At 52.3% G+C, this 21,177-nt stretch overlaps 2 protein-coding genes across 3 annotated transcripts; both read right to left on the bottom strand.

Annotated features, from left to right (window-relative positions):
• Positions 1-113: 113 nt before the first annotated feature.
• GGA2 (golgi associated, gamma adaptin ear containing, ARF binding protein 2) lies at positions 114-14,937 on the bottom strand. 2 transcript variants are annotated; one of them, XM_080556912.1, is made up of 17 exons: positions 14,798-14,937; positions 14,059-14,143; positions 13,147-13,222; positions 12,555-12,653; positions 10,463-10,586; positions 9,463-9,566; positions 8,298-8,378; positions 7,224-7,361; positions 5,970-6,051; positions 4,970-5,089; positions 4,535-4,696; positions 4,229-4,284; positions 3,838-3,989; positions 2,867-3,036; positions 1,741-1,910; positions 1,196-1,306; positions 114-572 (listed from the first exon to the last, which is right to left on the bottom strand). In XM_080556912.1, the coding sequence occupies exons 1-17, from the start codon at positions 14,868-14,870 to the stop codon at positions 462-464; spliced, it is 1,914 nt and encodes a 637-aa protein (XP_080413038.1). In that variant the 5' UTR covers positions 14,871-14,937; the 3' UTR covers positions 114-461. The 2 variants fall into 2 exon arrangements, with proteins under 2 accessions (XP_080413038.1, XP_080413039.1); XM_080556913.1 differs by lacking the exon at positions 14,798-14,937 and adding an exon at positions 14,452-14,560.
• Positions 14,805-20,597, bottom strand: EARS2 (glutamyl-tRNA synthetase 2, mitochondrial). The gene is made up of 9 exons (XM_080556915.1): positions 20,440-20,597; positions 20,172-20,327; positions 19,262-19,451; positions 18,541-19,013; positions 17,590-17,698; positions 17,259-17,412; positions 16,406-16,536; positions 15,580-15,715; positions 14,805-15,091 (listed from the first exon to the last, which is right to left on the bottom strand). Exons 1-9 carry the CDS (start codon positions 20,519-20,521, stop codon positions 15,008-15,010), a joined length of 1,515 nt encoding a protein of 504 aa, XP_080413041.1. The 5' UTR covers positions 20,522-20,597; the 3' UTR covers positions 14,805-15,007.
• Between the last annotated feature and the right edge of the window lie 580 nt (positions 20,598-21,177).

The following is a 21,177-nucleotide window of genomic DNA, read 5'->3' as shown; positions in this document are numbered from 1 at the left end:
CAGCCGCCGCCCCGGGCCCTCCCGGCCCCGTCCCGTGCCCGCAGCCCCGCCCGTGCCCAGCCGCTCCCCTGACAAGGGCTGGGGGGTTCGGGATTCACGAGCCCCACACGGGCTGAGCGCTGGTCCGTGTATTTTTTAAACCAGAAAAAGCACGTAACGGGAAAGGGGGCCCGGAGAAGAGCAGGGAAGGCGGTACAGAGGAAGCCTGCGGGCGCTCAGGGTGCAGGGCCCTACACAAGGGGCAGCTGCAAAGCAGGGGCAGCGACACAAAGGCCGTGGCAGAAGCAGCCAGGTGCACTCCTGCCAGACACCTGCACAGAAACCAGAAGGAAGGGGACGACAGATCCTGAGGAAAGGAGCCGTTGCCCAGGCCAGGCGTGCACTCCTGGCACGCGGTCCCCCAGCTCCCACCCTCGCCATCATCCCCAAGGCAACGTGGCAATGTCCGAGCCAGACGAAGTTCAGCTTTTGCCCCACAGCTCTGCTTCTGGGAAGCTGGTCACCTCTCCCACCTCGCTGAGGGGCTGCTCGCCTTGCGTGAATGTTAGCTTGTACCTTAGGCGGATGGGAACCTATGGGAGAAAGGAGCAGAGAGAGGGCAACATCATGGCTGCAGGCTCCTGGGTCTCCTTCCCTCATCCCTCACAGCCTTGCTGCAGTGAATCACCCTCTGAAAGGAGAGACTAACGCTTCAGACCTGCAGAAGCTCTGCATTGAACAAGACCTAGATCTTCACAACACACATAAGGAGCCCCTGGGAAGGAGACCTGTGCACGCCCTGCAAGGGCGTGCTTGGAAATCCAGGCCAACCTTCTTGGAGACAGAGGACTCCCTTACACCCATCTTCTGTCCCATAGTTCTTCATCAATGCAACAAAACTGCCACCCATCATTCGTGCCTTGGGTGGCCTCACGTTCCATTAGTTGCAGACAGCTACACAATGTCCTCTCCAGGTGCCATCGCAGCAGGCAGACAAGCAAAACTGTGCAGGCCATTGCAGCAACTACCCGTTCGGTCCTTCAGATTACTGGTCTTAAAAGCTGTGGCAGTGGAAAAAATGTCTTCCCAGCACAACCCAGACTTGTCTCTTCCACCCATCTCCCAACTAATAACATTGTTCCTGCCTTTCACGCTAACACTCCACCCATTACGGTCACGTTCAGAGTGACCTGCCAAGAGAATCACTGCCACGTACTTTGTGTGGATTGGCAAGCAGCAGGACCTGGGACACCACTGCTGGGGGAAGAAGAGGGCTGAAGGCTGGAAGCTCAGATCCGGATGCTGGTTGCAACTTTATTTTCATAGCCTGAAAGACAAAACAAAATGAATGCCTTTTGGTCCACGCTGAAAAAGAGCTGGGAGTATTACCAAGCCACAGAGCTAGTTAAAGATGTCAGACAGATTTTGTCATTTAATGAAATGCACGCCTATCCACAGCCTGCCTCTAAAGGCAGATATTCTTAAACAGACAATTCTTTGCTGTGCATACGGACAGAATAGGTGCCTTACCAGGAGGCTAAAGCAGAGTGGAGCCCCATTTCTTTCTCTGAAGGCTAAGGATCCACACTGAAACAGGCACCTGGGCCACAGGCACCACCATACAACTGGTTTACAGTTCAGAGAAAATGAGCTGTGCAATTTCCAATATACAAGACAAATTCTAAGCACAAAATGCCAAACCTCCTTCTCAGGACATTTCTGAGTAGTCACACTCCCTTTTATTCATCACTGGCTCCTTACCTTTGGGACTGCAGCCTGGAACACTATGTCCTTAATTGGCTGAGCCGATGTGCTCAGCATGGAGAGAACCATCACCAGCACATCTGGTCGGCCAGGAGCTGGGTCTCTGGAGAAGTGGAGCATAGCCTTGAAACCGTTCCTGTCATACACCGTAAGGGGACAGATATCGCCTGCCGGAGACAAAAGCGAAATAAGAAACAAAGCATAGATTGCCCCTCCCTTCTGAGGGCAGAACAGTGAAGACAGGATAAGGAACAGCAAAAGGAGACACTCGTACAAACTTGTACTTCCTCTAGCAAACTCTCAGGCCAAGCAGCGTACAGCGTTTGGCCATGATTTACATTTCACCTCCAGGACACAGAAAGGAATCTGAATGTCTGAATTAGGTACAGGACAACTAGTAGCTCCGTTGTTTACAGTCAGTTAGAGAGATCAGGTACGAATCCAAGAGGGAAGTTGGGAAAAGCAAAAATATAACTTCAACACATACAGAACTTAGCCCCTTATTGCTGGGGTAAATCCACACCTATCACCATCCAGCCTTTCCAAAACCAGACAAATCCCGAGCTTGAGAGTGAAGTCAGAAGACAACTGAGTCAGTATGTCTTTGCTCCTGTACTCTTCAAAAATAACAATGGCCAAGACTCTGCAGTCCTCCTCTAACAGGACATGCCCTATAATGAGACGCTGGGGTGCCACGTACCCTGGGTAACACTCGCTCCATGAAGTGCTTTCAGACAGTGTTAAATCAAAAAGTGCAGGTGGGAAGAACAGCTCTGCCTTAGGAAGTGGGATAACTCCCATGCACAGATATCTCGTAAGCCTCTGGAAAAGAACTGCTTGAAGTTTGATTAAAGATGCTAGGGCCAAAAAGTTTAGAAGCACAGTAAGATTAGCCACGACAGGAAACTCCTGACTACTGACGAGGGAGGACAAGGACCTTTCCACGGAATAACTCCTAGAACTTGCTCAAATTCTCAGATACACTAAGTCCTTCACAGAATACTCTATTTTTCTCCAGCTGGCCCTCACAACATGAAGATACTTTGGCTTTCTTGTTCCCGTGCAAGAATCACAATAAGAGCTCTATTAAGCAGAGCCGGGGCACAGAAATTATTGCACTTACTCGGTGTAATTGAAATTAAAGGGACAAAAAGGTTTGCTAGAGAAACATCATTGGAAGCTGGATGCAAAGAGGCAGCAGGCTTCTGCTCGTAGCCTAGGCTGGAGAATGAAGGATCTGCCATTGAGCTATTTGGAAGATCTGGAAAGGGCAATTTCATTGGTGACAAATCCCTGGAAAGAAAAGCATGTAGAAAGCTTTTATTAACTGGGAAGACTACATGGTATATACCATTTTCTGCTGTGTCCATTTTTGCGTTCCCAATCCCTCATCCCTTTTATGTATAAATAAAGTACGAGCTTACTCTCTCTGAGTTCTAAAAAAGCTTGAAAATTGCCTCTATTTTGTATAGAAGAAGCTGCTGTTTCGGTGTTCATTAAGGCAGACTTTGGTTTCTGTTACTGTCATGAAACTTTGTTCCAGGGCTCTGGAGGCCTGTGCAGGCTCTCTGGGGCTCTAGTCAGTGAGATTAAAGTAAGTTCTAGCTCAAAGACAATACAGACAGCTAGGAATCTCCAGTAAAATTGCTTGGCCTATGTTCTGACAGACTGGATAAGCTCATCATAATGGTCACCTACTCTGAAGATCTGCGGAGATTAATTTGGTTCATAAACTGTTAGGTTTCTAATGAATGCCAGGAAACAATCTTCTCAGAGCCTGAAAAAAGCTGGGGAAAGTATTTTCTGAGTCACAGATTATTAAAGGAGACCTGTCTGTAAGGTTTTTGCTCCTTTAGCTCAAGAATACCTTGTTATTAAGCCATAGGATTTGTTCTACCACATTTCTGACGCTTTGAAAGTCATAGTGCGGAATTAGAATAAACAGGTGCACGACTGCTGCTTAAGAGCTGATGCATGGATGGATAGCTTGCCATCATTAACCAGATGTAGTTAAAAGGTTTTCCCAACCCTCACTGCTGTAAAACAATATTCCTCATCTCCAAAGTCAGACTGGACTGCACAGGGCTTGCTTACAAGGATAATGTCTTGGTCCTGGGAGGTGGAGAGAACTGATCAGCCAGGCCCTGAAATTCATTCTTCAATGAAGACCTGTCTTCCCAGCTCTCCTTCAGTTCCAGGGTTTCAACAGCACTTACAATTTCACTATATCCATTGTGTACACCAGTCTGAAAAAAAGGTACTTCTGGTTTATAATACTACTTAAGGTAGAAATATATGTGAGTAATCTTGTTGCAAACTGCAATTTATAGCTCATTACAGAGCAGGAAGATTCCAATTTCCATTCAGAACAGAGGGACTTAAAAAAAAAAAAAAAAAGGCTGCCAGAGAAAGCTAGGAGATCAAAAATGCTACCTGAGTTTTGTCCTTTGTATTTTACAGACTAAAGTACCTGAGGATCACTAACCTCTGCCACTCCAAAGTCAGGTGGTGGTTTCTGTAAAACAGGAGAGTTGCTGAGTCCTAAAAAAGATGCCAAAAGCACAGAACGATTACAGGAAGCAATTGTTTTCCATACGTTCTTCCTTTTTTGTCTAACAGCAGTTTAACTACAGTTTAACACCATTAAAGAAACTATATTCCTGAAAACTTTCCCTAGCTAAAAGGGTCTACATTCTGTTAGGACCAACACTAAAGTCAAAGTTCTTCTACATTTGTTAAGTACCATGAACTCTAGTAACAAGGACAACAGTACTGAACTGTGCATACAAACCTATTAACTCCTCCTCCAGCAGACAACTGGAGGTGGTGCTGCTGTGTCGGGAGGCAGTGGTTATGTCTGAAAATTGGCCCGTAGGAGACTGGCAGGTCGCCTCCAGTTCAGAGAAGTCAATCAACGTATAGCTCTTCATACGTCTTGGGGCTGGCCGACATGCTTTGGAAAAAGCAGAAAGAGTTAAAGAGAAGCCTCCTAAAGGAACAGTGTACGCCTGGCTACAAGCAAATACTAAAGGACTCAGGTGAAGAACTCCAGGAACATTTTCAGTCAACCAAATATAAAAGAAAATGATCACTACATAGCAGTTTTCCCGTGTTACAGGATTTTCTCCACATCTGTTCTCTGAGAAGCGCTTCCCCTTCCAAGCTCCATTCATACACGAAAAGCAGGAAGCAGAGCTGTCACGGAACACTGCAGGATCCGCTTTACCTGGTGCATCAGAGAAGCCGGTGACCGAACCTCCTCCATCATCATCTTCATGGTTGGCTACAACCTGCCTGCACCGTCCCAGCGCCTGTGTGAGCTTGTCGTTGGCCTGCAGTATCTCGGCTGGGAAACAAAGAGAAGCAGGGGAAGACTTGCACTCAACGCGATGAGCTATTGCCTTCAGATCCTTTTCTTCTGCACTGCTCTCCACCCAGCGTCCCCATTTTGCACGTTTTTCATTCTGTTTTCTGAAGCGCAGCATTTTGCACACACATTCACTGATTTCAGTCTTCTCTGTAATTTATCGAGACCACTGATCTCCAAAGTACTTTACAGTCCCTGCATCTCTTATGCACTTTGTCATCATCTGCAAGCGTTACGGGTGTACGTGAGTCTATTATACAACACTCTACAGCTGAAGAACCCTGGCACTCCTGGGTCTGAATAAAATGTTCACGGCACAGATTAGCTCTTTGCTGTTTAAGTTGTCTGCATTTTCAGCGAGGCATCATTTCAGTCATGTTTTCAAGACAAACAGGTAAGACTATGAAATGCAATACTCTGGGAAGGGCTAAATTTCACAACTGTGGAATTCAAAGATTCTGCTCATATAACCCTCCTCTTTCTATTATTTACAAAATTCAAAAAGCATTCTCCCCTTTGATATAGATATGGAAAACTACCATCTCTCTAGAGAAAAGCCCTCGAAAGCTTTCAATCCTCAGAACAGTAGAACTCCACAAATTCTGAAAACTACCTTTGATGGAAGAAACTGGATTCATCATTTAACTTTGGGCTCCAAGTGAAAAGTAACAGATTCCTTGGAGAGAAATAAGAGAATTCTTATGCCACTTCTCATGGACATGGTTTAAAAGTCCAAGTAAAAAAACTTGGCTCACAAGTACCTAAACATTTCTCCTCTGAGGAAAGGAATACATCACTTAGGAAAGCAAGTTAGATGAATTTAAATGCAATGAGTTCCAAAGACAGTGTTGGCTCTTACCTAGAGCATCATCGTCATCAACTGTCTCACTGGCAAGGCGAAAGAGCAGCGGCCTGAGCTTCTCACAGCGTTGAAACAGGTTCTACGAAAGGAAATGTTTCATGCCATTGCTTGGGAGACCCTGTGCACTCTCAACACTTTTCTCCATCCAACCATCTGTAAGCAATGCTACCTCTAGAACAGCAAGATGCATATCCTGCCCAAGGTCCAGACAAAGGATATCAATGCTGCATGTTGCTGCACTCTTAAAATTCACAGCGACCTGGAAGTACAGCCACTGGAACAAGTGGTCTTACTAGCATCTCCTCCTCAGCCACATCTCATCTATGCACACAGGTGTAAGGTAAGGCAGTGTTAAACCTTCCAATTTAAAATAAAAAAGCATCCCTAGATGTAAGAGGAGTGAGAGGGAAGTATTATGACCATCAGCTGCAAATACCATCAGACAATGCAAAGACCTTTATGGCTCTCTTTTCAGTGTTTTAGGAAGTGGGAAGGCACAGTGAAAGCCATTTTTTTTTTCCAATCTGAAAGTAGTCTCTGCCACCTCCTTATAGCCACAGTCCTCCCAAAAGAAGCTAACTCCAAACACTGCTGTCACACAGGGCCACGGGAGAAGTTCTTACCTATAGAAGTTCAGTTGTCTGTAGTTTTTTTTTGCCTTTTATTTTTTTTCTTTTTAATTTGAGAATATGGTAGGCATCTTAGTGGAGTTTCAGGTATTTGGAGACCATAAAGCTATTCTGACAGCCCTATTAGTAACAACAAATGTTTCCTTAATTCACTAATACTTAAGAAGGATTATGTGAATAATTTATAAAGCAGACTAGTGAACTCTAGGCAGAAGAAGGGGAATCACAGAAACCACAGAAGCTGAAGAAACCAAAAGTTATAAGCTGCCCTGATCAGACCTGTTCACACCCACCTAACCATGGCTGGACTAAAGGGAATTCCCATGTGTTACCCCACTATTAGAGGAAGAACCATTTCCCCATAACATACCACAAGAAGAGCAGATAAATCTGAACAGAAACTCAAAGTGGCACATCAAAAGCCAGTTCCATTCCAATTTCCATTACTCAGACAAGAGGGACATTGCTCATCAGGTACGCTGGAAGCTATTCCTGCTGTGGTAACGCGTTTTCCCTTGCAAAAACTGAGTGCAGCTCGCTGCCCTTTGAAACCTGTTGTCCTGAGCCCTCCCAGGCATAGCCAGCCAAAAGAACCTCTTATGCAGTAAAAAGAAACGTCTACCTGGAGTGTCTCATGGTCCGATTTGGATAATTCTTGTCTCTTGTAATTTTCCAGCAATTCATCCATTTGTTTAACATTCTCGGAAACCTCACTGATTGTATTCACTCTTTTGGACACCTTGGCTGACTTTTCTTGTTCCTTTGATGAAAAATAAAACAAAATTAGATGATGATTTAACTAATAAACACAGCGCACATGCTTTTGTCTGGGTCACTCCGGATAACTCTCGTTGCGGGACTGCTTCCTATTAACACATTACTGAAGGTACACGGCAGCACAAAGCCGTGTGCGTAACAACTCCACGAAGAGCTCCAGCGCTGGTGCTGTGCCACTCCTACATGCCCAGAGACGAGGCAGAACACCTCCTGCCCTCCTCAGGACAGGCTGGCCAGGGTGCGCTGGTGTACAAGGGATTCATTTCAGCACAGGCACAAGACAGCCTTCAAAATTTGTTAGGAGTTGGTGGCTTCTGCCATACAGAAGAAAACACTCTCAAATTGACTGCAAAGATATTTTTAAGCCAGGCCGAATCTCCCCTTTGTGCAGAGAAGCAGGGTGCCCTTTCAGATGGAGAATGAAAACCAGACACACACACGCGCGCACAATGCCTGTAGGAAAGAGACAGTTCTGTACAGATGTAGCCTCCTCCACCTGGGAACTGAGTTTATTTTTGGAAACCTCCTATCACTAATGCAGAACTACTGCTAGGATGCCACTAAAGAGAGAGCATCCTGCCACACATGCTCCTGGGAATAAATATTCCCTCTTCCTAGCTATTGGCGTACATTAGGGAAACAAAATAAGACATCTTGCACTGTAACTTCAGAATAACAAATACTGAAAACTCATCTCTCCTCTGGAGTAGCGTAACCGGTTCACCTGAAGCTGAACTCTGGGCCAGGCTCCCATTACCACCTGTTGGTACTGCCTCTAACGCCAGTACGGCGGCAGACATTACGGAGGTCACATACAGAGGGCCCACTGTCAAAACCTGAATTGTTGAGTCCCTTCTCATCCTCTCCTGCCGCAAACAGCTTCTGACCAGAGGAACTGCCAGCCCTCGCGAATACCTACCTCTTTAATCATGCTCTTGATCAGACGGTTGGCAGCCTGCAAGTCTTCAGAGTGGCTGCTCTTCAAAAGCCTTGCTAACAGCTGTTGAGTGGAGACCATTGGACAGCAGTCAGTAACATGCTCTAGGCACTGTGCTACAGGTACACCTCACAACAGAGCAGATATTCATAGACACCCACTGTCATAATTGTCTCTATAGCCCTGGAAATACGTGGGGTTATGTCTTGTAATCTGGCAGAGGAACAGCAGTCAAAAGCGCACAAGCAAAGCTGGTAATTACAGGTCAGGCTGAGAAAAAACAGAGCTGGCTCTGACACGTTCTGTCTTTGCGGCAGGGCTCCTTAACCCCCCGCTTTTCTCCATGTCTAAGAGCGGAGTAACAACAGCCCTCCGGTTCCCCAGCACTTGCTCACACTGATTATTAGTTTGCAACACTTCAAACACCGACCCTTGTAACATGGAACAGATCTGAAGTTCCACACCGAAAGTAAAAGCTGAGCAGTAGGAAACTGAGGAAGTGCTTGAACCATGGGGACTTCCGAGAGTGCCCTGAATACAGGCTCACACTGCAGCGTTGGTCCATCTCTGCCAGCCCTCCGCCAACAAAGAAAATGCTTGTACTGGGCCGGGGCAGAAGCCCTCAACAGCCCCGTGGTTCAGGCACTCACTCAGGAAACAGGAGCTATAAGCTCAAGCCCCTGCAGCAAACACGGATTTATTTATGCAACAGAAAGCAGCTCAACATAGACAGATTAGAACAAACGCTTTCTGGAACAGCCCAAAGGCTGATTATTTGTTACCAGGAGCACGGGAAAAAGGGAGAAAATGACCCAAGCCCTGGGCACAGCAAAGGAGCGCTCTCATTCACAGGGCGCTTGGGAATAGGAACTCCCTGGCTCTGCAGGGCCTGGAGAAGCCTTCCCTCAGGAGAGGTGAATAGGAACTGAGTTATTTCTGTAAAAGCGTTTCACTTTTACCACGCAACGTTTTCTGACAAAGTCTCAAAGAATTTTCACTCTCTACTTCTAGCCGAGGTACAGCAAGAGGTATCAGCAATACCCGGTGACATTCTGTGACACAGCAGGAGCCGCCAAAATAGGACCGAGCATGTTTTCTCAACACTGAAACTTAGAGGGGGAGCGGGCAGGAAAGCCTTAAGGTTTACCTTGGATTTCTCTTCATCTGTGTCAAAAATAGAATTCTGGGGTCTTGGAGAAGGAGGAGGTAAAATTTTGTCTTCTGGCAATTTGGGGTCTTCTTTTACAATCCCTGGAACAGGTAGCAATATTTGTTAAGTGATGCCTGAGCTGCTCAAACACCAATGCTCAATAGCACGCTGCATTTTGTGCCTAGCTCCTCCATCCATCCCCACGAGTTTGCAGAATGAGACAGGGAAGCAAGGAGTTGCCTTCGCACACAGCTCAGACAGAAAGACTTCCCTCTCTCCCTTGAATTAAACAAAACAAAGGGCAGACCACTTCCCGGGTGGGAAATACGACACGGGTGTATCGGCGGGCGCCCAGCCCCTGCCCTGCTGCCACAGCACCACCAGCTGAGGCACCCTGGCTGCCAGACGCCTCCGCTCGCCGCAGGGAGGTGGTGGGCGCACGGAGCAGATGCTGCGCCACCCCTGGGCGGCCCTGCAGCCCCCCGCAGCCCCCCGCAGCCCCCCGCAGCCCCCTCCCTGTTCTACCCAGCCGGTGCCCAGCCTGCCCCTGAGCCCGTGGCCCCCCGGGCAGCACCTGCAGCAGCTGGCCCTTCGGCACACAGCGGTGCCCTGTAAGGAACGGATCCAAACCCCGACTTCAGAGCTCTCTGAACACCATCACTTCATAATCCCAGGAGAGTATTCCAGGGCAAAGAGCACTCTGAATTTGTCCCGTACCGCTTCCACACACAATAGGCACAAGCACTGTGTGAACGGAGGCCACAAGGCTAGACTGATCTTTGACTCAACAAAGCTGTTCTTTGGTAAATCTCTTTAAACAGTCACGTGCACCCGTGAGTACCCCAACAGCCTTGTAAGCGTGGCCCTTGTCCCTCTTCCCTCACACACAACATTTTACAAAAAAGCTGAGTCACAAAAGCAGAGGGGACAGATACGTGTGATCTAAAGCCACATGACTTCAAAAGTTAAAAAGGAAGCTGCAATAACAGAAGTAAACCTTGTTTCTTCAGCATCTGATAAGCATCCCGGATTTTAACTTCCTGAGGAAACCAGACTGTCCAACTGAATATTACTTCTGTGACTCTTGACTTGACTTTTTCTGAAGACCAGGTTCCATAGTACTTGGAATAAGAAAAGAAAAAAGTAAAATAAGAAAAAGAGATCAAAACCACAGAGTTTGAGCCAAACAGGACATGTGGGTCTAGCCCCAAGTTGTTTGGGTGCAAAGATCGAGTCGCAAATGGATTCCTGTAACACCTCCACAGTGCTGTCAACGGCATTCTGCAGTACATGGAATAGCGTGCATGGCTGTGGGTGTGAATAAAAGGAATATGTGTACAGTAATTACATAAATATTATATGACAACCAAAATGAAACCGTCTCAAAGCTTCTCTGAGCAGTTACTGAATCTGAAACCAAAAGTATTTTTTTTCTTTTTTGAATTTCAGCGAAAACAGTTCTGTGCTCAGCTTTAAATACTTTCCTTAACTGTTTGCAATACAAATAGACCTGGAGAAATGAAAACTGAACAAAACTAGAAAGGGAAGTTATCTTTTTTCAGCATTTGGATATTTTCTCTGATTTCTCTTATTATTGCCATGAGCACTCACTTTAAAGTACTACAAAAACCATCAGGAAGAATGATAAAAACCACACGCAAACTTCCGAAACACAAGGTGTTTTAAACTCATATAACAACTCTTTTGTCAAAACAGCAAACTCCCTCTCCAAAGTAACATATTCTTTAAACTTCATTGTTTCACTGAAATACCTTTACCAAACCCGTGACTGAGAGAAGAGTGCTTGTTGTTCTGTTAAACGTTTCACTGAAATTGGTGAGACATCCCTGCCGTCGAACTGATGTAATGGAACATGAAGCCCTTGCAAGTGGTAAATGTGTGCTGTAGCCACTAATAGAGGGAATCGATTACTGGGCTGCTGAGAAGGGTGTTTAAGAACGTCTCAGGCCTGCTATTTGATGCAAAGACCAACGTGTGAAGATCACGCAGTCTCTGATAAAACAGATCTCTACTTTTCATCATGAGAGCCACGGCCAGTGCACCGCAGTGCATTCCCTCTGAACTCTCCTCACTTGGCTTTTAAAACTGAAGTTCCCGTTTCTGATCATTGCTTCTCTTCTCAGGAGGCAGAGATTACACTCGGGAAGAGAAGTGCACCACAGCAGGGAGCAGCAATGAACATACTCCAAGCCAGAGAAGCAGAGCAGCTGGAAGGGACTTTGCTTGCACGTTAGCTACGGAGGATCCCTTCCAACCTCACCCTCAGCTCTGCCCCCAGCTGGCAGGCAGGCACAGACGGGGCTCGGAGCGCCCAGCCCAGCTTTCAGGACACTGCCAGCAGGACCCCAAAGGGGGCTGCACAAATGCACAACTACCACGCGATGGTGGAGCGAGCACGGCACAAGTGCTGCTGAAGCCCAGTCCCCCCCCTTGTCCTTTTTAGGCCGAACCTGCCTCACGAACAGGACCCAAACCCAGGGTAACCTTCGGCATGAAAAAGCAACAAGGACAGCAGGCTGAGCACAAGAGTTTGAGGACAGAACACAAGAAAACATGGGAGAGGCTCCTGGTATCTGTCCTCTGCCACCCCCCGACCAAAGCTCTCTAAGTCACTGAGATGCAAAAGGGCCACAGGCTGAGGCCCCAGGAACAATTCCAAGCTCACCCAAACCTTGTCACAGCAGAGCTAAGAGAAACCGCAAGGAAAAAGCTTTTCATGGAAAGAGTCCTTGGCTTATGCAGAAGAGAGAAAATACCCCTGTGCTCAGTGAGACTGTACTAACAGCTGTGACGTACAAGACACAAAGCGCCTCGTGCACACTCAGCTTCGCAGGGAGCGCAACAAAATGCTTTCTACATTTCCTACTCCATGTCCTTTTCCTGCTAACCCTAAGAAGGGTTAAAATTATTGTATCTTTTACAGGAAATTTCACTTCTAATCCTTGTGCTTGAAAGCACAGAACAGAAACTCTGTTCTACTTCTCTGAGAGATTAATTTTAAGTTTTCATATCCATGGCGAAATAAACGTGTCCCATTTGCTATGTGCAGCGTAACCACAACCACCTACCTTTGGGGAAAGCACTTTAATCAGCTCATTCAGAAACCTGAATTTTGCTATTTCATTGTGAAATTTCTCACCGCAGTTATTCACACACGTCTCCAGCACCTGCAGAAAACAAAGCAGTACCAAACAGAAACTGAACACAAAAGCCTTGGGGAATTTTAAAAAAACTTGCTGTTAAGATACAATACCCATAAACTTCCTGGCGCTGCATGCACGCACACACACACACACAAAATACTATGGAAGTATCAAAAGTTTCTTTTCTTCATCCCGCCTTGCTAAGCAGCACACTTACATCTGCTCTGTTCTCCCCATCACTAACTTCTGGACCCACTGACCCCATGGCAAGACCACAGCCCAAACAAGAGCTGCAGACCTCTTAAGTACCTCAGCAGAACGCTATGGGAAGGAGCAACAGAAATTACTCCCTCCACTATGCCCTGGGTCCTACATCCATTGTGCAATGTAAAAAAGCACACGTAAAAGAGAGACATCCAAGAGAAAAAGAAGACCAGACAGCTGCACTGTCTCTACCCCACAAACTGCATTTCCAACTAACTACTGCCTCTCCTTGCACGTGGGTGAAAGCACTTACTGTCAGAGCATGGAGAGCTTCCACCTCTTGGGGCGATTGTATTTTATGTGCCAGCAGCCTCGGTGCAAGCGATGGGCTGGGGAGCAACAGAAGCAAGTCAGCCAACGCACTGGCTCCCAAGAAAAGCAAATACTGCTAATTCTGCCCTGCAGAGAGTAGCAGTCACCAGACGCACGACGTGCCACGTCACTGACACCTCTCCCCGGCACAGGGCTGGCCTGGGGTCCCTACACGCACACGGGGCGCGATGGGCAGACGTCAGCAGCCCGTGGTGCCCCAACGCGCGGTACGACAGCCCCGCCGGAGGCTGTCCTCTCGGAAGCGAGCCCGTGGGACAGGCCGGGTGCTTTGCTGGGCGAGCACCTCAAGAACTGGTCCTCCGGTGCCAGGATCTTCGACGCCCAGCGCAGCGCAGAGGCCGGCCGGCTGCTGGTGTGTGCACGCTCGCTGCCGGGGGAGCCGGCGGCCGGGCTGCGGGCTCTGGGCGTAGGGGTGCCGAGCTGTGACCGCTCATCTGCCCAGCTGGCTCCTGCTCCTCACAGACCGCAGGCTGGCAGCGGGCAGGCGGGGAGTCACGGGAGGGATCTCCCGGGTCTGCGGGGAGAGCCGGGGCGGGGGGTGGGGGGGCGCCCCCGCGAAGCCCCTCGGCAGGCACCGGCCGGGCTCTCCGGGGCGCGGAAGGCAGGAGCCGCTGCCTCCGGGAGCGCGGGGACGGGGAGCCCGGCCCCGCCGCCAGCCTCTGGGCAGCGCCTCGCCGCAGCCCGCCCACCCGCCGCCGGCCGGGCCCCTTCGAGCGGCGGGGCCCAGGCGGGGCCCGGGCAGCGCCCGGCCGGCCCCGGGCTCCCCCCGGCCGCGGTGCGCGCGTCCCGCCCCGCGCCGGGAGCCGAGGGGGGCAGCCCCCTGCCGCCTTACCCGGCCGCGTCCGCCTCCACCTGCTCGCAGAACCGCCGGATGCTCTCCCACCTCTCCCCGGGGACGCTCGGGTCGGTGGCTTCATCTTGCGCGGGGAACACAGCGGGGAACACAGCGGGGCTCAGCGCGCGGGGCGCCACGGCCCCGCCCGGCCCCGGGGGGCAGCGGGGGAGGCAGGAGCGGGGCCCCGGCACGGCCAGGGCCGCCCGGCTGCCGCGACCCCCCCGCGGGCACCCGGCGACCCCGGCCCCCGCCCCGTCTCCCCCCCCCCCCGTCCCCCCCCCCGCCCCGCCGCCCCCTCCCCACCTCCCCCGGTGCCCCCGCTCGGGGCGAGGCCGCCCCGCCCCCGCTCCCGGCCCCCCGCCCCCGCCCCGGTGCCGGTGCCGCGCTCACTGAGCCACCGCTGCAGCCGCCCCGCGCCGTCCATGGGCCCCCAGCGCCCCGCCCCGGCGCAGGGCGGGCAGGAAGCGGCGCGGCCGGGCACGGCCCCGCGGGGCGGCCCCGGGGGCAGCGCGGGGAGCCCCGGCCCAGCCCCAGCCCCCCGGCACGGCTCGGGAGGCCCCCCCCGCTCCGGCGGCGGGCCCGGCCCCTCCCGCACGCCCCCCCCCGGCGCCAGGCTCCCCAGGGCACCGGGGCCAGCCCCGCTTCCCGTGCGCGGTCCCGGTGTGAGTGCCGGTGGCTGTTTTACCCCAGCCGGAAAACCGGGCCGCGTCCGCGAGAGGAAAGCACGAGGACAGACCTACGGCTGCGTCCAGCTGCTCCGCCACGAGCTGGCTTTCACTTGGCACGGGGACGCACAGACCCGCAAACATCTCGCACGGCCCAAAGCCCCCCTCCCGCGACCACCGACGGTCGGGCCGTCAGCACGAGGTACGGGTCTCAGACAAGGACAGGCGGTGCCCGCGCCACCGGCACTCCAGGGTTAACCCCCGCAGTCACTGGTCTCGTATCAGCCGGACAGCGCTTTGCGTATCCTTCCGCACACTTCTCTGGGTCCCAGAGTCACCATCATCTCTGCCACGCTCGGTCCGTGCTGCAACGCACAAGAAGTCACGGTACGAATGGAAACTCACACTTAGTACAAGCGTCTGCGTCGTCGGGCAGGAAGCGACAACGTGACCAGCTATCAGATCGCTGGTACACCAAGGGCAGGGGTTTTCTGAGCAATCTCAAAGCAAGATTTATTTTTCTCTTCCTCCCAAAGTACTAAAACACTGACTGCCAAGACTGATCAAACTGAACCAAAAAGACAGCTGGTCCAGAAGTTTCTCTAACTTCACATTTGTGACCAGCACATTCATGCCTTAACAATTTCTGCCTTTCTGAAACTTTCAGAGCGGCCTTTCCTCCAGAACTGCACATCAGTACTTTCACTCGTAACAGCAACTGATGTCAATTCTTGCAGGATGTACAGCCAAAACACCAGTATCTTGGTATCAGAGAGAAGATAGCTGTTTAAAAAAAATAAAAAAAACACAGCCACAAAAAGAGAAGGTCCCAGTCTCAGAACTCTTTTTTTACCTGTTGTCCACTGAGAGCCAGGCGAAGGAGCTTCATCATGCTGCTGTACTTAGTCTCTCTGGTTTGCTTCTGAAGGTTTCTGAGGTCTTTGTTCAACTCCTCCATGCTTAAAACAGCTGTTTGTCTCGTCATAAGCCTTTAGGAAGGAAGATGCCCTTACAATCTGGGGACATACGGCACACAGGACTCCTACCCAGAAGCACCTAGTGACTTCGAGAACTGCCAGCTGCCTCAGACTGGTTTTGCAAAATCTTCTGGCAATGCTAGCAGTTCAGGGTTTACTCTCCTGCCCTCACAGAACTGCAAACCGCCAGCTAGAGACCAAGAAATGGAAGCCAGAAAATCCCCCCCTGGGATGAGCTTTTCAGAAGTGACAGTGATTCTGACTGTGCAGGGACTGGGTTAATTCCAGAGACCCAGGAGTTTGGTTACGTGATCCGAATACACATTGACCAGAAGCGCCTTGCTCTTCTCCAGTCAGATGCTACAACAGACAGAAGCACGGGAGATCTGCGGCATGGGAAAACCCTGACAGAGCTTTCTTCCTTAGCACCGTGTGGGCACACAAACTCCACTCTGCTTGGTGCTTTACAAAATCTAGGCACGACAATTCTTGCTTAAGAGCATTAATGTAAGCGTTCCTGCTGGTGAGCAGCCTTTCGGTTAAGGACGCTCAGAACTCCTCCCCGGTCATTAGCGACTGCACATTCTGAAGTAAACCAGAACAAATGGAAACCAGGAGCGTGTCCAACAGGAGTACAGCAGCCAGGAGCAATGCTCTGGGGCAGGCAGGTGGGTGTGTACAGAGCTGGAAAGAGACACTTACCCTAAGACTAGTTTGCCTATGTCGTCTGCTTCTGCAGAAACAGTTTGGAGCTGCTCTCGGGACACTGAGGGCCTAACCCACAAGTAAGCATAGTCACACGACACCAGGTTCTTCAGGAGGCTTACGTGACCCTGGAGGAAGAAAGCAAAGCTGTCAAGACTGCGGGCTAAGGTGAGGGGGTGAGGAGGGGGGTAACTTCTGCTCTCTGGACTTCACAAGCAATTGAAGAGGGTCCAAACACACCGCTGCCTTGCGCTTTGTACCTGCTCGAAAGAAACGTGAACTGCTGACATTTCGGCTGCTTAGTTTTTGCACAGCCGTAACTAGCTGGTGTGAACAAGGACACAAAAGCAGCCTGCGGGGCTGCTCTACGAGTCCTGCTCAGCCACATGCAGCTGACTCAGAGTTCGGCCCTGGGAAGTGGCTTGCCACACTCATCGCTGCCTCTCCTGAGACACGTAGGAAGTCACATGGCCGGCCCAGTCCCCGCTGCCACAGCCACCCTCGTGCTAACAGACGGGGACTTTGCTCGCCCTTTTAAGAACACTTTATTCTCTGCAAGGAATTCACCAGATGCTACAGCTGCATCCCAGGGGCAGACTGGGAAACTGCTGGCTTCACCCTCTTTCCTGACACTGGGAAGAGCTGCGGCATCTTCCATCCTCTCCACAGCCTACGCGGTTTTTCCCTCGAACTGGCAGGGACAGCCACCTGCTGTTTGCGGGCTGCAGAGCTCAGGTCACAGCAACGCCCAGAACTCAGCTGAGTCTCCACACAGGAATCCCGCAAAACCACGGCGTCCCACGCTCCAACGCTTCCCGAAGCAGTAACACAACGCTACCACTTTTCATACTTTTCTCATCAGGAGGACTTGCTCCACGTACTCCTTTTCTAGAACCTCTTTATCCAGTTCTTGGTCCCCATAGACACGCTCCACCAGCGACTGCAGCTCCCGGATTAGCTTCTGCCGTAGCTCTTCATTCTCAATGTGGCGAGTGAGGTGCACCCTGTGGCAAGGGAAAGAACTGCAGTTAGACCGCTTTGGGTTAGTTCGAAGCTAATGATCTCAATCTCACAACACTTACCAACTAGAACTGTACACCTGCTAGAAAAGCAACATCAAACCCCAGACAGACGTCCTACAACAGACGATTCAGATTTAACGTTACCGCTGGTGCTTGTACCTGTTGAATTCCGGGAGTTTCTCAAGATCCAGTAAGGCGGAATGGGTTGTAATTCTGCCGATTTCAAACTGCGAGATCAGCTCCTCCAAAGTCCTCCCCATCTGCTTCTCTGCAACATATCCCAACGAGGTTATGATATGCATTCGCTCTCCAGCAGAGAACTAAAGTCACTGCTTTTCCTTCCAAACCACAGGCTCAGCGCCGGTGCAGCACACAGCCAAGGAGTGACAGAGGAGGGCTGCCCTCCACAGCGCTGATAGGAAGCAGCGACATACAAGGAGGGAACTTCTGGCAGGCGTGCACTGGAAGTTGCCCTCTTTGGACAAGCAGACTCTGTGAAGGAACTCGAAACTGGGGCATTCTGCTTGGCTCTGTTACACCCTTCAGTGAAACACCCCTTGCACCATTCAGCCCAGCAGCAATAACACCCGGCCAGGAGGCCTTGCTGCCCAGTAAAGGTTTCATTCCCAAGCAAAGTTCCTGAAACATGAGTTAATGCAATAGTCACACAGCAAGAGCAACAAAAGGAGTAACTAAGTCAACCTCTCACGGTCTTTCAGGTTAATCAAGAAGTGTGAAAGATGTATTACCTGACTGCAATCGTTAACCACAGAACAGAAGTTTTCCCAAGAGTTTGCAGAAGGTTTCTTCACCTCAAGAAGAAGGCTGTCCCCAGTAGGAAGTCACTAAGCCTTAGGCTCCACTTAAATGGCTGCCCAGGGACAGAAATATTCCCACCGTCCCAGGCCGCCACCAAGGCCTTCCCAGGAGCTCTGCAGAAGCCCCGGCAGCATTTCAGCCACAGAAGCCCCTCCAGACTGGTTGCTTGACTACTATTTCCTGATCCTTTCAAACACCGTCAAAGTTCTTGAATATGGGAATAAACCTAGCCCTTTGCCCAAAGTCAGCCTCACGGGGTATCCCAGAGAGTGCTAAGCCTGCTGCCCTTACCTGCAAATCCAGAGCCACAACTGGTGACGATGTCCAGCAGAGCCTCTGGCAAGTAGCCGTCCTGAGCAAAACGCTCCAGAAAGACGTCCCCCTGCCTTTTCGACAGCTTAGCACCGTCTTTGTTCAGAAGCAGCGGGAGGTGACCAAACTGGGGAGGATCCCAGCCAAAGGCTTTGTAGAGAAGGAGGTGCTTGGATGTTGAAGTAAGCCACTCAGTTCCTCGCAGAACGTGGCTGATGGCCATGTAGTGGTCATCCACCACGTTTGCCAGGTGGTAGGTGGGGAAGCCGTCCCCCTTGAGAATCACCGGATCGCCTTCCACCTCGGCCACTTCGTGCTTGCTCCAGCCGTAGACCAGGTCCTGGAAGGGCTCCACGCCCTTCTCCAGCCGGAAGCGGACCACCCAGTCAAGGCCCTGCGACAGCTTCTCAGCCACTTCTCTGGGCGTCAGGTGCCGGCAGCGGTTGTCGTACCTTCGAGAAAGGAGAACGCAGGTCTCAGGTTAACGCACACCGACCCCAAGCACGCTTACATTCGCTGGAATCTAAACGAATTCGTGAATTTCAGCTGCGGTCTGCCCACTACACGTCCAGTCAGCTTCTCATCTCTGGACGTCACTCCCCTCAGCTTCTGAGGGCACGGAGGTAACAATCACACCTTGCCCTAAGCGACTGGGAGCGCGCAGCACAGGGGCAGAGACCCGGGGGAGAGGGCTGCCTACCGCGGGGTTTGCTGGTTCCGCAGCGCCTCCTTCTTCAGCAGCTCCAGGCGCTGCGGGGTGCAGAAGCAGCGGTACGCCGCGCCTCGCTCCAAGAGCACCTCGCAGGCCTGCCTGTACAGGTCGAGTCTCTGCGACTGCCGGTAGGGTCCGAACGCACCGCCGCGGCGAGGGCTTTCGTCGGGGGCGATACCTGAAACATCCCCACGGCAGGACGTGAAAGGGCAGAGACATCAGGGCGTGGGGTGCTGCGTGGGGAGCCCAGGGCAGGAAGAAACACCTCAACCCAGTGAACAGCTGGGCGGCTCTGAGAGGTGACCTGGAGCAAAAATTAGTCAGGGGCAGACGTACAAAGGGTGCTTCCTATAGTAACGGACACCGGTGCTGCGAAAATACAGCTGAGATCTCGGCCAATTATTTCACCCACTCCAGAATTAGCATTGAACAGCGGGGTTCTTCAAAATTCACCTTTCTGTTTGTGCAGACACCTGTGGAACCCGGCTGCAAGTTTATCGTAATTGCTTGCTCTAGAATTCCCCTCGCTTTTAGCTCTCAGACTTGAGAAAAAAGAGCAGAGGACTCAGAACGCAAATCGACACCTCCGGACGCCTTTTGGCAAACGCTGCACGCACGATTCACCCGTTTATTTGTTTTATAGTTTGTCAAGGGGGGGGCTGCGAGCGCCGACTGCTGCCCTCGGCACGAGGCGTCCGGCACACGGCTGCTGCCAGAGCCGCGCTGGGCGCCGTGTCCCGGCCCCGACCTGTGCTGGGCCGTGTCCCGGCCCCGTGCCGTGTCCCCGCCCCGTGTCCCGGCCCCGTGCCGTGTCCCCGCCCCGTGCCGTGTCCCGGCCCCGGCCCCGTGCCGTGTCCCGGCCCCGTGCCGCGCCCCGCCCGCCCCGCCGCGCCGCTACCTGCCCACTCGAGCATCTCCTCGATGCCGTCGGCGGCGCCGGGCAGGGCCCGCTGCCGGTCGGTGTCCTCCAGGCGCAGCACGAAGGCGCCCCGCCGCTGCCTGGCGAAGAGGAAGTTGTACAGCGCCGTGCGCAGCCCGCCCAGGTGCAGCCGACCTGCCGCGGGGACGGCGCGGGGCGGTCACGGCGGCGGCACGGCCAGGGGAGGCCCCGGGGCGCCCCCAGAACGGCCTCAGAACGGCCCCGCCCGCCCCGCCCCGGCCGGTACCTGTGGGGCTGGGCCCGAACCGCACCCGCGGCCCCGGCCCCGGCCCGGCCGCGCTGCCCAGCGCCCGCAGCGCCCTCGCCATGCCGCCCGCAGCGCCCGGCCAGCCACGGCGCCGCTTCCGCCCTCACGGACGGCTCGCCCCACGCGCCACTTCCGCCCTCGAATTCTAGCCAATCACGGCGTGTTTCCGCCCTCAGCGACGGCACTCCCTGACGCCACTTCCGCCCTCGAATTCTAGCCAATCACGGCGTGCTTCCACCCTCAGCGACGGCACTCCCTGACGCCACTTCCGCCCTCGAATTCTAGCCAATCACGGCGTGTTTCCGCCCTCAGCGACGGCACTCCCTGACGCCACTTCCGCCCTCGAATTCTAGCCAATCACGGCGTGCTTCCGCCCTCAGCGACGGCACTCCCTGACGCCACTTCCGCCCTCGAATTCTAGCCAATCACGGCGTGTTTCCGCCCTCAGCGACGGCACTCCCTGACGCCACTTCCGCCCTCGAATTCTAGCCAATCACGGCGTGTTTCCGCCCTCAGCGACGGCACTCCCTGACGCTACTTCCGCCCTCTGTTCCCAGCCAATCACGGGGCCTCTTCCGCCCTCAGGGACGGCACGCACTGCACGCCACTTCCGCCCGCACCTCCCGGCCAATTACGGCGCCACTTCCGCCCTCGGTTCCTAGCCAATCACGGAGCGCTTCCGCCCTCAGTGTCGACACCACCTTTCACGGCACTTCC

Source organism: Anser brachyrhynchus (genome assembly GCF_964034855.1).
Source record: "Anser brachyrhynchus genome assembly, chromosome: 15".
Taxonomy (NCBI): Eukaryota; Metazoa; Chordata; class Aves; order Anseriformes; family Anatidae; genus Anser; species Anser brachyrhynchus.
Note: the sequence above shows the minus strand (reverse complement) of the source record. Positions and strands in the feature narration are given on the sequence as shown.